Source organism: Salvelinus sp. IW2-2015, linkage group LG19 (genome assembly GCF_002910315.2).
Source record: "Salvelinus sp. IW2-2015 linkage group LG19, ASM291031v2, whole genome shotgun sequence".
In the NCBI taxonomy this organism is placed as follows: domain Eukaryota; kingdom Metazoa; phylum Chordata; class Actinopteri; order Salmoniformes; family Salmonidae; genus Salvelinus; species Salvelinus sp. IW2-2015.
In genome coordinates this window covers 36,181,647-36,197,606 of record NC_036859.1, presented here as the reverse complement: position 1 = coordinate 36,197,606, position 15,960 = coordinate 36,181,647, and the positions used below count along the sequence as shown (strand labels likewise).

Below are 15,960 nucleotides of genomic sequence, written 5' to 3'. Positions count from 1 at the left end.
ATGTGCATGTAACCGACTGCTTGCAAAATGCGCATATTTTATCATATTCGCATGAAAATCTGTCGCCAATTGGATGGAAACCTAGCTACTGACACAGAACCCCTATACAGGCGATACAATGTTCAGTAGGGGTGGTAATCTTGAATTTAGTCTTCTCCAGACAGAATGCAGGTGGATGTTATATTTAAAAACTCTCCACCCATCAGGAATGAATGAAGAATTGTTATTGAAGTGTTTTCTGTAACTTGTATATTGCATCTTATTGGTGTTCGATACCACCATCTAGTGGTCTCAATAGCTCACTTTTCTATTACAATCCTGTGTTATTTATTCTGAGGAAATGTTCACATGGTATATGTAAAAGCAATAATTTATTATATTTTTCTGTCTGCATTAGTGCATTTTGTATATAATCTAGATCATGCATTATATTGTACCAGATACTGTTTCATAGATTTTATGTATTTTCTCGCTCGATCATGTGACATGCAATTATCCTTGAAATACAGTAGGGGAGAGGGGGGTACCTATTCAGTTGAACAACTGAATGCCTCCAACTGAAATGTGTCTTCCGCATTTAACCCAACCCCTCTGAATCAGAGAGGTGTGGGGGGCTGCCTTATTCGACATCCACGTCTTTAGGCAGAGTTGCACAGAAAAAAAGCCATATCTTAGACTGGCTACTAAAAAGAAAAGATTAAGATTGGCAAAAGAACAGACACTGGACAGAGGAACTCTGCCTAGAAGGCCAGCATCCCGGAGTCGCCTCTTCACTGTTGACATTCAGACTGGTGTTTTGCGGGTACTATTTAATGAAGCTGCCAGTTGAGGACTTGTGAGGTGTCTGTTTCTCAAACTAGACACTAATGTACTTGTCCACTTGCTCAGTGTGCCCCGGGGCCTCCCATTCCTCTTTCTATTCTGGTTAGAGACAGTTTGAGCTGTTCTGTGAAGGGAGTAGTACACAGCGTTGTACAAGATCTTCAGTTTCTTGTCAATTTCTCGCAAGGAATAGCCTTCATTTCTCAGAACAAGAATAGACTGACAAGTTTCAGAAGAAAGTACTTTGTTTCTGGCCATTTTGAGCCTGTAATCGAACCCACAAATGCTGATGCTCCAGATACTCAACTAGTCTAAAGAAGGCCAGTTTTATTGCTTCTTTAATCAGACAAGTTTTCAGCTGTGCTAACATAATTGCAAAATGGTTTTCTAATGAACAATTAGCCTTTTAAAATGATAAACTTGTATTAGCTAACACAACATGCCATTGGAACACAGGAGTAATGGTTGCTGATAATGAGCCTCTACGCCTATGTAGATATTCCATAAAAAATATGCCATTTCCAGCTACAATAGTCACTTACAACATTAACAATGTCTACACTGTATTTCACTGTATTTTTATTTTAATGGACCAAAAAAAGTGCTTTTCTATCAAAAACAAGGACATTTCTAAGTGACCCCAAACTTTTGAACAGTAGTGTGTGTATATATATATATATATAAATATATATATATATCACATTTACATAAATATTCAGACCCTTTACTCAGTACTTTGTTGAAGCACCTTTGGCAGTGATTACAGCTTTGAGTCTTCTTGAGTATAACGCTACAAGCTTGGCACACCTGTATTTGGGGAGTTACTCCCATTCTTCTCTGCAGATCCTCTCAAGCTCTGTCAGGTTGGGTGGGGAGCGTTGTTGCACAGCTATTTTCAGGTCTCTCCAGAGATGTTGAATATGGTTGAAGTCTGGGCTCTGGCTGGGCCAATCAAGGACATTCAAAGACTTATCCCGAAGCCACTCCTGCGTTGTCTTGGCTGTGTGCTTAGGGTTGTTGTCCTTTTGGAAGGTGAACCTTCGCCCCAGTCTGAGGTCCTGAGCGCTCTGGAGCTTCACCGTAGGGATGGTGCCAGGTTTCCTCCAGATGTGACGCTTGGCATTCAGGCCAAAGAGTTCAAACATGGTTTCATCAGACCAGAGATTCTTGTTTCTCACAGTCTGAGAGTCTTTAGGTGCCTTTTGGTAAATGCCAAGCGGGCTGTCATGTGCCTTTTACTGAGGAGTCATTTCCATCTGGCCACTCTACCATAAAGGCCTGATTGGTGGAGTGCTGCAGAGATGGTTGTCCTTCTGGAAGGTTCTCCCATCTCCACAGAAGAACTCTAGAGCTCTGTCAGAGTGACCATCAGGTTCTTGATCACCTCCCTGTCAAGGCCCTTCTCCCCCGATTGCTCAGTTTGGCCGGGCGGCCAGCTCTAGGAAGAGTCTAGGTGGTTCTAACCTTCTTCCAATTAAGAATGATGGAGGCCACAGTGTTCTTGGGGACCTTCAATGCTGCAGACATTTTTGGTACCTTTCCCCAGATCTGTGCCTCGACACAATCCTGTCTCTGAGCTCTACGGACAATTCCTTCGACATCATGGCTTGGTTTTTGCTCTGACATGCACGGCCAACTGTGAGACCTTACATAGACAAGTGTGTGCCTTTCCAAATCATGTCCAATCAATTGAATTTACCACAGGTGGATTCCAATCAAGTTGTAGAAACATCTCAAGGATGATCAATGGAAACAGGATGCACCTGAGCTCAATTTTAAGTCTCATAGCAAAGGGGCTGAATACTTATGTAAATAAGATATTTGTTTTTTGTTTTTTATACATTTGCAAACATTTCTAAAAACCTGTTTTCACTTTGTCATTATGGGGTATTGTGTGTACATTGATGATGATTTTTATTTATATTTAATCAATTTTAGAATAAGGCTAACTTACATTTTTTTTTTTTAAGTCAAGGGGTCTGAATACTTTCCAAAGGCACTGTATTTAATAGCAATTAACACGTAGGAGTGACAGACAGACAGCGTGATAACAGACGAGCACAAGGAGAATAAGCAAAGACAGTGACAGAGACAGACAGACAGACATTGTCAGCAGAGAAGATGCAGAGACAGACTGCACAACAGGAAGGCAACAGAGGCGCTGTTAGTGGTAAGTTGTATCGCCAGTGGTGCTTTTACATGTTGTATTTGTCTTAAACATGAGCTGGTTAAAAAAGGAGTGTTTCACCGTCACTGGTACAGTACAAGTTGAGAAACGCTGTACTATAGTTGCCTATGTTGTGTCAGTAGCATTACAGTCTTGTGTGAGGGGGGTGTACCTGCACGATTGTACCTGCTCATTAAAACCGAAAAATAGGAACAAGTTCAGTAATTGGCATAAGGTCAATTTGAGGTCTACCGTTTTTTAGTTCCTATTGTTAGCAGGGATATGAATTTACAGATAGTGGGACATTAGATTCAAGAGGCACTATCATTCCCATTCATTGAGGACGAGATCTTTTTTACCTTTACTAAACTAGGCAAGTCAGTAAAGAACAAATTCTTACTTACAATGACAGCCTAGGAACAGTGGGTTAACTGCCTTGTTCAGGGGAAGAACACAGATTTTTACCTTATCAGCTCGGGGATTCGATCTTGCGGCTTTTTGGTTACTTGCCTAATGCTCTAACCACTAGGCTACCCGCCGCACCAAAAACCTCTAGCATGTTGATACAAATCTATCAGGAGCATGAATAAAGTTTCAGGGATTTTTTTTAAAGGAAAGAATATTACTCTGTGTATAGTTGCCAAATGAAATGTGCTTTTGCAAGGGCCTGTGGGGACCAAAAGTTTTATATGGACTGGTCAAATATTATTATTAATATTTAGTCATATTTAGTGAGATTTATATTTTCCACAAATGTTGTGATAAGCCTAATTTTGTATTTCGGCTACTATATCATTTGGATTGGTATGTCATTGATATGCAATCTTGCTCATTTTAGATGTAGCATGCATTGGCCTAAATAATAATATAAATGATCCATTGATTCAGGCTAGCTATATAGCTTCAAAATATGATGTTTATCTCATGGAATCATTGCATTCATACGTACAGCTAAGCATTTACCCCGGTTGTCAATGTAAAATATCCGGTTGACCTTTATAATTAGCCGCTTTCATTTCGCGAACTTCACGAGCAAACTGAGTGGATGGCTGGACCGCACACTGGACAGGAGTTTCAGTGAAGGAACGAGAAACAAGGGCATATCGGAAAGGATCCTCTAAACACATTGTTGGCCTGTCTAGAGAGCGATTTTGGGAATGTTTTCCTTGTCAACAACAGTCCAACCACAGGTAAAAAAATTAAATAAAATAAAAAAGTAGCTAGCTAGCTTACCTCAATGTGTCAGCTAGCTAGCCATTAACAGTAGTGAAGTGTTGTTTACCAGTTAACGTTACAGTAAATAGCTAGCCATAGTTATGCTAAGTTAATCTTAGCTAGCTGTCAATCTTTTCTTCGCAAGTAGTGATGTCTATGTAACGGTGGGTAGTGCTGTTGAACCCAAAATATAGTTATTGTGCAGTTTGAGGGATATCTTGTACATTTCAAAAGGTTTTAAAATATACTTTCACCTGCCCACGGCCGTTGCTAGCTTGATGAGTTAACGTTATCTAGCTAATGTGTGTTACTGCACAAAACTCGATGTTAAAAAACTGCGTCAGTTAGTGTGGCACTAACGTTACCCAGGGTTTAATGCTCTCCTTGGGTAGTTGCAGCAATCTAGCTAAATTAGCTATTTTAACGTTACGTCAAGACAACTGTTGGCTAACGTTACTTCACAACTGAGAAGAAACTCCTGAAATGTAGCTAGTTAGTTTATGCTACTATTACGGAATGTCAGGTGGACAGCATGCTACATTGCAGCGAGGTCTGGACCCGACATGGATCAAGATGGAGAAGCAGCCAGGGGTCTGCAGAATAGTATCCCAGGAGCCTTTATTTTAGTGCAGTAGTGCTGTAGGGGAGGCTATAGCTAGCTGGCTGAACTTGATTTGTGAAATGTAGCTAGACAGTTGTTGGTTTTGCGGCACATGTGCAGTCTGTTCTGATCCTCATGAGTAGACAGACTGTCACCTAGAGGGCTGCTGGTGTCAAATCCCAGGTACAGTCTCCTGCTGGTGTGCCCTTGAGCAAAGTATTTTACTCATACACAGCTCCAGGGGCGGCTGGATGAGGTGATATTAGCCAACTGACCACAATCTGATTTTCAAACATGTTTGATACACTCGAAAGCCATGTACTGAATAAGAACAGAAGAATGGACCTTTTTGCTTTTTATTGAGATTTAAAAACCATCAAATGTAATACGTCTGACATTTTACTGCAGTAAACTTACACAAATTAGTCACTGAAAACAACTCATTCATACTACCCTCAGACATTAAAATATCACCGACAGACGATAACATGATTATAGAACATTTTGACTAGAATGTGAAGACTCAATTGAGAGAGACTAACCTAGAAAAATCTCACACAAGCTGCCCCGTTTGAAATGTTACTCCTCTGGGTCCAGTTTTCCAAAAGCATTTCAAGGCTACGTTCATGAGAACCATAGGATCCTATGGCTCTAACTATGAACTTAGCCGTAAGATGCTTTTGGGAAACTGGGCCCAGGTTCTATCAAAAAGTAGGTTTTTGACTGACAGCCAACAAAATACAGTAGTCTAAATCCTAAAGATCTGAGTAATGTTGATAAGAAAACTACAAGGATAATATTAGTGAACAAAACCCTCAAAGAAGTGAATATCTGTAGGTCTTAATGGATACATTTTTAGGGATGTTGAATTGAAAGTTGCACAGTCCAGATAACAATAACCATTTTAACCCCATAAAAAGGGGAATGCAATATCTACACTGAACAAAAAAAAAAGGTACAGTTCATATAAGGAAATTAGTCAATTGAAATAAATGAATTAGACCTTTTTTTATCTATGGATTTCACATGACTAGGAATAGAAATGCATCTTTTGGTCACAGATACCTTTAAAAATAAAAAAAAGCAGGGGTGTGGCTCAGAACCAGTCAGTATTTGTCTCATGCAGCGTGACATCTCCTTCGTATAGAGTTGATCAGGCTGTTGATTGTGGCCTGTGGAATGTTGTCCCACTCCTCTTCAATGGCTGTGTGAAGTTGCTGGATATTGGCGGGACCTGGAACATGCTGTTGATCCAGAGGATCCCAAATGTGCTCAATGGGTGACATGTCTGGTGAGTATGCCGGCCATGGAATAACTGGTACAGTTACAGCTTCCAGGAATTGTGTACAGTTCTTTGCGACTTGGGGCTGTGCATTTTCATGCTGAAACATGAGGTGATGGTGGCAGATAAATGGCACGACAATGGGCCTCAGGATGTTGTCACACTATCTCTGTGCATTCAAATTACCATCAATAAAATGAAATTGTGGCAATAGCTCTGGTGAACATTGCTGCAGTCAACATGCCAATTGCACACTCAAATTGTGTGACAAAACCGCACATTTTAGTGGCCTTTTATGTCCCCAGCACAAGGTGCACCTGTGTAATGATCATGCTGTTTAATCAGCTTCTTGATATGGCACACCTGTCTGGTGGATGAATTCATCTTAGCAAAGGAGAAATGCTCACTAACAGGAATGTAAACACACCTTTTCCACAATTTGAGTTGCTTTTTATGCGTATTTAAAATGTCTGGGATCTTTTATTTCAGCTCATGAAACATGGGAGCAACACTTTACATGCTGCGTTTTATATCTTTTTTCTGTGTATGTTCATGACAGTGATCACCCTAATAGGCCACCCTCATCTGATCATGTAGTTTTCTATCAAAAATTAGGCTATATTGGCACACACATCTTTACAAACTAGATAAAGGGGTACCGTCGCTGGCTGGGCTGTCGCCAAACATCATCCTGCTTATGGCACCGATAAAGCTATTACAGTCACTGGGGGTAACTGGCTTCTTGGTGACTTCTCTATATTCTTCCCCGTTTCATTTTCTTCATCCACCCTCCCCGTTTCATCTTCCTGATCACTTTCTTCTACTGGTGGAAATCCTGCTTCCTCTGTTTTTTCTTTGGACTGAAAGTAGCATTTGACTGGAGGTTCACTGTTGGCCTTATCCTGCTCTGCCTTCCTCTTAACTTTGTTTGCTGCACCAGGGGGACGGCCCCTTTTCCGTGGGGGACCATCATAAATGGGGGACTTGGTGGCAGCCTCCGTCTTGCGTGGCGACCTCTTCCCCTGGGCTCAGTGACTGGAGAATCCTTGCGTGGATAGATACGCGGCTTCCGAGTGGCCTTGGTTGGCTTTCCAGTTTCTGTATCCTCTTCCTCCTTGGGTGTTAGGATCTTCCTTTCGATTCAACTTTACTGGGCCGGCCACGCAGTGGCTTCCTCATCACCTTCAGCATTTTGGGTTGTGTAAACACTGATCCTTTAGGCCGACCTCTGTTAGGTGTTATGGGGCTAGCCAGTAACTTGGAGACCGATCCTTTAGGCCTACTCTGTTAGGTGTTATGGGGCTAGCCAGTAACTTGGAGACCGATCCTTTAGGCCTACCTCTCTTAGGTGTTATGGGGCTAGCCAGTAACTTGGAGACCGATCCTTTAGGCCTACCTCTCTTAGGTGTTATGGGCTAGCCAGTAACTTGGAGACTGATCCTTTAGGGCTAGGTGTTGTGGCTACCCAGTAACTTGGAGACCGATCCTTTAGGCACCCTCTCTTAGGTGTTATGGGGCTAGCCAGTAACTTGGAGACGATCCTTTAGGCCTACCTCTCTTAGGTGTTATGGGGCTAGCCAGTAACTTGGAGACTGATCCTTTAGGGCTAGGTGTTATGTGGCTACCCAGTAACTTGGAGACCGATCCTTTAGGCCTACCTCTTAGGTGTTATGGGCTAGCCAGTAACTTGGAGACGATCCTTTAGGCCTACCTCTCTTAGGTGTTATGGGGCTAGCCAGTAACTTGGAGACTGATCTTTAGGGCTAGGTGTTATGTGGCTACCAGTAACTTGGAGACTGGTCCTTTAGGGCTAGGTGTTATGTGGCTACCCAGTAACTTGGAGACTGGTCCTTTAGGGCTAGGTGTTATGTGGCTACCAGTAACTTGAGACCGATCCTTTAGGCCTACCTCTCTTAGGTGTTATGGGGCTAGCCAGTAACTTGGAGACCGATCCTTTAGGCCTACCTCTCTTAGGTGTTATGGGCTAGCCAGTAACTTGGAGACCGATTTTAGGCCTACCTCTCTTAGGTGTTATGGGGCTAGCCAGTAACTTGGAGACTGATCCTTTAGGGCTAGGTGTTATGTGGCTAGCCAGAGAAAGCTAGTGGGTCACTGGGGGTAACTGGCTTCTTGGGTCTTCTCTATATTCCACCTTCCACTTTTCACTTTCTTGATCACCCCCCCGGTTTCATCTTCCTGATCACTTTCTTCCACTGGTGGAAATCCTGCTTCCTCGCTTTTTTCTTTGGAGTGGAAGGAGCGTTTGACTGGAGGTTCACTGTTGGCCTTATCCTGCTCTGCCTTCCTCTTAACTTTGTTTGCTGCACCAGGGGGACGGCCCTTTTCCGTGGGGGACCATCATAAATGGGGGACTTGGTGGCAGCCTCCGTCTTGCGTGGGCGACCTCTTCTGGGCTCAGTGACTGGAGAATCCTTGCGTGGATAGATACGCGGCCTCCGAGTGGCCTTGGTTGGCTTTCCAGTTTCTTTAGCTCTTCTTCCTCATCTGGTGTTAGTATCTTCTTTGGCCTACCCCTTTTCAATTGAACTATACTGGGCCGGCATGCTTATCAAGGGAGAGGTCAACCACTTCTCGAGTCGCCTCGCAGCTGCTTGCCCGTCTCCTTCAGCATATTGAGTTGCGTAAACACGGATCCTTTCGGCCGACCTCTCTTAGGTGTTATGGGGCTATCCTAACTTGGAGACCGATCCTTTAGGCTACCTCTGTGGTGTTATGGGGCTAGCCAGTAACTTGGAGACCGATCCTTTAGGCCTACCTCTATTAGGTGTTATGGGGCTATCCCCTAACTTGGAGACCGATCCTTTAGGCCTACCTCTATTAGGTGTTATGGGGCTACCCAGTAACTTGGAGACCGATCCTTTAGGCTACCTCTGTTTGGTGTTATGGGCTAGCCAGTAACTTGGAGACCGATCTTTAGGCCTACCTCTTTTAGGTGTTATGGGGCTACCCAGTAACTTGGAGACGATCCTTTAGGCCTACCTCTCTTAGGTGTTATGGGGCTGCCAGTAACTTGGAGACCGATCCTTTAGGGCTAGGTGTTATGTGGCTAGCCCAGAGAAAGCTAGTGGGGTCACTGGGGTAACTGGCTTCTTGGGTCTTCTCTATATTCCACCTTCCACTTTTCACTTTCTTGATCCACCCTCCCGGTTTCATCTTCCTGATCACTTTCTTCCACTGGTGGAAATCCTGCTTCCTTGCTTTTTTCTTTGGCGTGGAAGGAGTGTTTGACTGGAGGTTCACTGTTGGCCTTATCCTGCTCTGCCTTCCCTTAACTTTGTTTGCTGCACCAGGGGGACGGCCCCTTTTCCGTGGGGGACCATCATAGATGGGGACTTGGTGGCATCCTCAGTCTTGCGTGGGTGACCTCTTCCCCTGGGCTCAGTGACTGGAGAATCCTTGCGTGGATAGATAGGCGGCTACCGAGTGGCCTTAGTTGCTTTCCAGTTTCTTTAGCTCTTCTTCCTCATGCGGTGTTAGTATCTTCTTTGGCCTACCCCTTTTCAATTGAACTATACTGGGCCGGCCATGCTTCTTTGGGGAGGGGTCAACTGGTTTTCGGGGTAGGCAAGCCGCTGCGAGGCCGATCACCTTCAGCATCTTGGTTTTCATAAACACTGATCCTTTAGGCCTACCTCTCTTAGGTGTTACGGGGTTACAATTAGACAAAGCATTATCTGACTTGGAGACTGATCCCTTTTTGGGCGGCCTACCCCTTCCCCTTTTAGGTGTTGAGGGGTTACCATTAGACAAGGATTTATCTGACTTGGAGACTGATCCCTTTTTGGGCGGCCTACCCCTTCCCCTTTTAGGTGTTGAGGGGTTACTATTGGACAAGGATTTATCTGACTTGGAGACTGATCCCTTTTTGGGCGGCCTACCCCTTCCCCTTTTAGGTGTTGAGGGGTTACTATTGGACAAGGCTTTATCTGACTCCTCTTCACTGCCAGCAACATCTACCTGCACTTCAGAATTGGTTGCCTCTTCTTCCACTTCCATTTTAATCTCCATTCCTTCTATTATTTCATCCTGGTTCAGTGCCATTCTCCGATAGACCTGTGATCTTCAGGTGCAATCCACTGTAAAAGACATTGACATGGTTACTTATAAATAAAAATATGTAAATTGCCCTGAAACGAAAGACAAATCTACCCAAAGATCTTTTTCTTCTCTGATTCCATGCAATTCTATTAGGACAGCAATAACATCAGTGATTTGAAATCGGATATCATTAAGATGGTCGACCGATACGGTTTGTGGTAAAGGCTTACCTAACCATTGTTAGGTTAAATAACTACACTTTTTATAGGGTTAGGGTTCCCACACGGCCATATTTCCATGTTACAGAGCTTGTTTGCGGAAAACAGGCAGACATGTACCTGTGCTAATTGGCTATCTACGTCTCCGAACACCTGTGTGTAAATGGAAGACTGATGCCACAATCGTGTTGTCACTGAAAAATGTGTTAAGTGTACAGTAACTGTATATTTAGCATTTGATTATTTTGTGGTATGAAAATAGAGGGCTTTATTTCTAGAACCGTACCGCAATTGAGAATCGATTCACGTTTAGATGGGAGTATTTGGTTGTTTTGGCTGCCAGAGCTAATTTGCCTCTAAACAGAACATGTAAGGTATTTGGACCATAAGGTGTAATGTTCAGGGTGGACTCAGCTCCCCCGAATGCAACAAAAGTCGAACTTGAGGGGGCTCTAAATAATGCTAATTTTAACCATTCTACTTGTTTAAAATACAGTGGTAAATGTTTTAGTTGTAAATATGGAGAGGGGGGGAAACTGGTTTTAAACCATTTTATATCCACGTGGCTGCACAAAGTCTTCCTGTCCATGAATGGTACTGTAGAATTCTATCGCTGGCTAGAAAGCGGCACTGTCCACTTACATTTAAGTCATTTAGCAGACGCTCTTATCCAGAGCGACTTACAAATTGGTGCATTCACCTTATGAAATCCAGTGGAACAACCACTTTACAATAGTGCATCTAACTCTTTTAAGGGGGAGGGGTGGGGTTAGGAGGATTACTTTATCCTAGGTATTCCTTAAAGAGGTGGGGTTTCAGGTGTCTCCGGAAGGTGGTGATTGACTCCGCTGACCTGGCGTCGTGAGGGAGTTTGTTCCACCATTGGGGTGCCAGAGCAGCGAACAGTTTTGACTGGGCTGAGCGGGAACTGTACTTCCTCAGAGGTAGGGAGGCGAGCAGGCCAGAGGTGGATGAACGCAGTGCCCTTGTTTGGGTGTAGGGCCTGATCAGAGCCTGAAGGTACGGAGGTGCCGTTCCCCTCACAGCTCCGTAGGCAGCTTGGCGCTGAATTTCGGCTGAGCTCCTTTTAAAAACGCATAGATTTTCCTTTATACTTCCTAATTTGCCATTTGTTTGCCATGTTTGTTTGATTAAAAAAAAGTATATCCCAATGCATTAGATTAATCCGTTGATTCATCATTGTTTGCTTTTGTCAGTCAGCTGTTTTAGAGCACTCCATTGCTTTGTTATTCAGGTGCTCCATGGATATTAATGTTCAGAAGTAGATATCTAGACAACTAGACTCCCAACGCTCATCCAATCCATTCAACAAGTATATGTTAATGACAGTAGGCCTATAGTAGGTGACTCTTTCTGTTAGAACCATTCGATTTTGTAATGGCATGGGCCTAAATTATTTTGGATGATGAAATGTTACATGGGTATAGTTACACAGTGCACTTTCCGAGATCTCCAAGATCCAGAATTTGTACAGGGTTTAAGTTCAGTTAAATGCTTAATAATGACATAACACTCATTAATGTAAGGAAACAAAGGTAGCATTCAATGAATGAATTATGGACAACTTATGAACTAGGGTGTAAACTTGTTTTTATTCAACTGTTGTAGGCCTTTTTATATTGAATGTAGGCTACCGGTTTGTGTAAAATTGTCTACTCTGAGGGTAGGCAGTGGGTKTAGGACTAGTGGAGGGTAAACTCCATTTACCCGCCTTTTTCAGAAAAATGCATTGAAAGTATAGGGAGTGTTACTTTTCCCCCCCACCACGACCAGTATTCAGTTTACCCACCAATGTTCCCTCATTTTTTCCGGCACTGAGCAAATTTCAGGTCTGCTGAGAGCAAACCTGAACATTGAAAATTCTGCACTTTTTACTGTGAACCGAGGTTGTACCCGCGTTAAGTTACAACTAACAGTGGCCAAGTAGGCTACTGTGGCTATTTGATCGTAATGTAGGCCTACCATCAAAAACAATGGAGAAAAATGCATCCCATAACATTTTAACATAGAAGAGCTATTTATCATTCAGCCTACAGTAGCAGCCAATGTGTGGTGTTCAATGAGGCCTACATTACATGAGACTGAAATTAACAGAAAAAAAATATGCAGGGCTTGACATTAATCCTTCAGACAAGGAGGTGACTGAAAATGTTGTTAAGATGCAAGGAACCACTTTACATATTAAAATGCATTTAGTATTCCTATACCATTAGAGAATCAGACAAATTATGCTACCCTCTGTCTATTGGCTACTTATTCAAGCATGTCTCAAAATTCAAAACTGCCCCTTTTAAGACAAAAAAGTATTTTATCTGACTCGATTTTTCAAAGATGTCTTAATGTATAGGTTTTGTGCACTTGTAAGAAGCAATCACTGCCCTATTGCTGACTACAAATGATCGTTAACTGCTGTAAACCCAGTCCAGTTCAATGCAAATGGCACAGACCCATATGGCTATGGTCTATTTGCAAATAGGCCTACTGCAGCTCTGGTTGTTTGTGCCGCACCAGTCTACGGGCTAGTCGTGCATAGCAATGCAATAGAATCATACTCCAATATGTTCTGCCAACAACATCTCTTGCATAGTTTTGTTTCAGTCTGTTGCATTGAAAGTGGCTAATATTGCGTTGATTCGACAGGGAAAACTCTAGAAAAGTGGTCACTGACCTTTGAGTTAAGATCACAGAGTCAAAATGCAAGCCAAGATCTACCCCTCAGATTTTCTTTTAAACATTACTTAATGTAAGCCCATGCAACATTAACCAATTAAAAATAATACTGTATCAGGGCCTCCCGGGTCGCCCCACCAGAGACTCTGGGTTCTAGCCCAGGCTCTGTCGCAGCYGGCCGCGACCGGGAGGTCCATGGGGCGACGCACAATTGGCCTAGCGTCGTCCGGGTTAGGGAGGGTTTGGCCGGTAGGGATATCCTTGTCACCTCAACCTCCCTTACCAAAAAGGGACACATCTTCCAGATGGCGAAACTCGAGTCGCACAGCATTATGTCTGCCTCATGCACAAATTCATCTTGTTACTCCTATGAACCAAGAAAGTGAAATGTATATCCTCTTAAAAAACACCCAAGCCGCTAATAATAACAGAAGCATATAAATATACTTTTCTACTCATTCATTACTGCTGCACTGCTTGTTGTAGAGCTGAATGGAAATAGGAAGAACGCAACTTGTGGCTTATAAAAGTGTTGAATACAATGTTGACAGTGCTGAGTAAGAACTTAAACATGAACTCACTCAAACAGCACACCTTTGCTGTATTCGTTGAGTCTCTAGTCATAGTTTTGAAATCCCACAGTATCAACTTTGCCTTAGCTTTCTTTTATGCCTGCTACGTTACTGCAGACACTCATCTGAGCCATCCGTTTAGCCAGCGGTAGGCCTATAGTGCACCTGATTTGCTCTCTGGGCCCACCGGGAAGGCAGAGTTTGTACCTTCAGACACATTAAATGTTTAAAAATGGCAACAGTTCGCTGAATCGGGTGCACCTACCGAAAACAGCCCGAGATGAATAAAATAAGTAAATAGGAACAAGGCTTTATCGGTTGTTGTTTTTTACAGAAATGTTTGGCAATCGATTAGGAATGCATTGGAGATCGACCGCTGCTCTGAGTGAAGTTACATCTTCGTGTTTCTCTGCAGGATAATATTCGTGCGCGGCAGTCCCGGGGCTACAGTTTAGAAATTGTTACCCACTAAAAAAAAACGTTTAACCACTACGTCACCTTCTACCAGTAGGAATGTTTGACGTTCATGGTAATACACATTATAATCTAGTCTAATAAATTATCCTGGGACAGTTTCAGCCCCATTTCAGGTCGCCCGACTTTACAAGTAACAAAACAAGTAACATTTGTAAGCAAAACTGATCCATTGATGTAGACTTAAACAATATGAGCATAATCAATGGCAATCGCCGAGAAAGTCATTGGGCACACTTCTTTGTGTTTTGTAAACAGATGTCTTTCTATTCATATGAAATGGCGCGAATATACATACAATGCACTGATTTGATGCTGGGGTTATTTGAGTGGACGAACATGCAGTTAGTTTACTTTAAGTGTTTTGTTTGACAAACATTAAGACTGGTTGTGTTTATGCCATTTTCTTTTTAAATATAAAGTAATTGTTGACGTCTTTATTATTAGGCCCATGAGATCACGAATTGCACGATGTAATTCGCACTGAACATTAGCATGATAGCTAACGTTACACCATGTTGATGTTAATTATGATATCAAATGCCTTTGCATGGCATAAATGTCCACATTGTGTTATTCTACCCACACAACACACGTATTCCACAAGCAACAAAGCATTATGATGAGAAAAGGCTTATGCATAAGCCCGGTTTGCCAAACGCAAGTTTCTCCAACGTTAACGCTACTGATGTTAGCGAGCAGCTAACGTTCGCTAGCAAGACCACAGATGCAAGGGGAAACATATGTGACCGACGTTAGCAGGCTAGCCAGCTCGTAGCGTTTTTAACCTCAGTGCCGCCAGAATTGTAGGTTACACAAAAGTGTATGGTAGTAAAGCTAGCTGTAGTCAGGTTGGATAATAAATTGTTAGCTAGCTGGCTACGTTTGCTAGTAACACGTTAGTTACATTAACTCCTTGATTGCAATTTTTTTTGTAACCTTTATTTAGCTCCTTGATTGCTAACGTTAGTTGAGTAAAAATACACGGCATTCATGCATTACCTTGGGAAAGTCCTTCGTTTCACCACACGAAGCTCTATAAATGGTTCTCTGTCGTTGTTGTTAGCTACCACGTCTGAGGGAAAATATAGCCTAGAAAATCTTTACAACCGTATTTGAATTTGCAACCGCTTCCGGTCCACCCAAGGTTCATTGAACTAAGTGCAAATTATACATTTTTTTCCATTTCCGATTCTACTACAGACAAAAGGGGTTCGTTATCAGTATCTTTGCTGCTACTTTGTTCTTCTGTGGGGTTTCATGACGATTGGCGTGATTTTGTTCTGCTCACAGTATTTACTATAGGATACTGGCCATTATTACTTTATATGAGATATATATACCATAATCACGGATGGGAAAAGTACCCAATTGTCTGAAATTGTCATACTTGAGTAAAAGTAATGATACCTTAATAGAAAATGACTCAAGTGAAAGTCACCCAGAAAGATACTACTTGAGAAAAGTCTAAAATTATTTGGTTTTAAATATACTTTAGTATCAAAAGTAAAAGTATACATCATTTCAAATTCCTTATATGAAGCAAACCAGAAGGCACCATTTTCAAAACTTTAAAAAAATGTACGGCTAGTCGGGGCACATTCCAACACTTTGACATAATTTACAAATGAAGCATTTGTGTTTAGTGAGCCCGCCAGATCAGAAGCAGTAGGGATGACCAGGGATGTTCTCTTGATAAGTGCATGAATTGGACCATATTCCTGTCCTCCTAAGCCTTTGAAATGTAACAAGTACTTTTGGGTGTCAGGGAAAATGTATGGAGTAAAAAAAAAAAAAAAAAATTTGGAATGTAGTGAAGTAATAGTTTTCAACAATATAAATAGTAAAGTACAGATTAC

General features: G+C 42.4%; 1 protein-coding gene and 4 long non-coding RNA genes across 8 annotated transcripts in view; 3 read left to right on the top strand and 2 right to left on the bottom strand.

Annotated features, from left to right (window-relative positions):
• Positions 1–3,994: 3,994 nt before the first annotated feature.
• Positions 3,995–15,960, top strand: part of LOC111979211 (ATP-dependent zinc metalloprotease YME1L1) — a 28,621-nt gene continuing 16,655 nt past the window's right edge. For all 4 annotated transcript variants that reach the window (XM_024009596.2, XM_070449015.1, XM_024009595.2 and 1 more), the window contains exon 1: positions 3,995–4,179. In XM_024009596.2, the coding sequence (XP_023865364.1) occupies positions 4,147–4,179 (33 nt within the window). In that variant the 5' untranslated portion in view covers positions 3,995–4,146. The remainder of the gene's footprint in view (positions 4,180–15,960) is intronic.
• Positions 7,413–7,963, top strand: LOC139029308 (uncharacterized). Its single transcript, XR_011481617.1, has 4 exons — positions 7,413–7,494; positions 7,540–7,649; positions 7,698–7,754; positions 7,902–7,963. It is a non-coding gene; the product is annotated as an uncharacterized lncRNA (long non-coding RNA).
• LOC139029309 (uncharacterized) lies at positions 7,436–7,843 on the bottom strand. The gene is made up of 2 exons (XR_011481618.1): positions 7,799–7,843; positions 7,436–7,745 (listed from the first exon to the last, which is right to left on the bottom strand). It is a non-coding gene; the product is annotated as an uncharacterized lncRNA (long non-coding RNA).
• On the bottom strand, positions 8,005–9,007 carry LOC139029306 (uncharacterized). Its single transcript, XR_011481615.1, has 2 exons — positions 8,809–9,007; positions 8,005–8,756 (listed from the first exon to the last, which is right to left on the bottom strand). It is a non-coding gene; the product is annotated as an uncharacterized lncRNA (long non-coding RNA).
• LOC139029307 (uncharacterized) lies at positions 8,688–9,347 on the top strand. Its single transcript, XR_011481616.1, has 3 exons — positions 8,688–8,763; positions 8,873–8,971; positions 9,082–9,347. It is a non-coding gene; the product is annotated as an uncharacterized lncRNA (long non-coding RNA).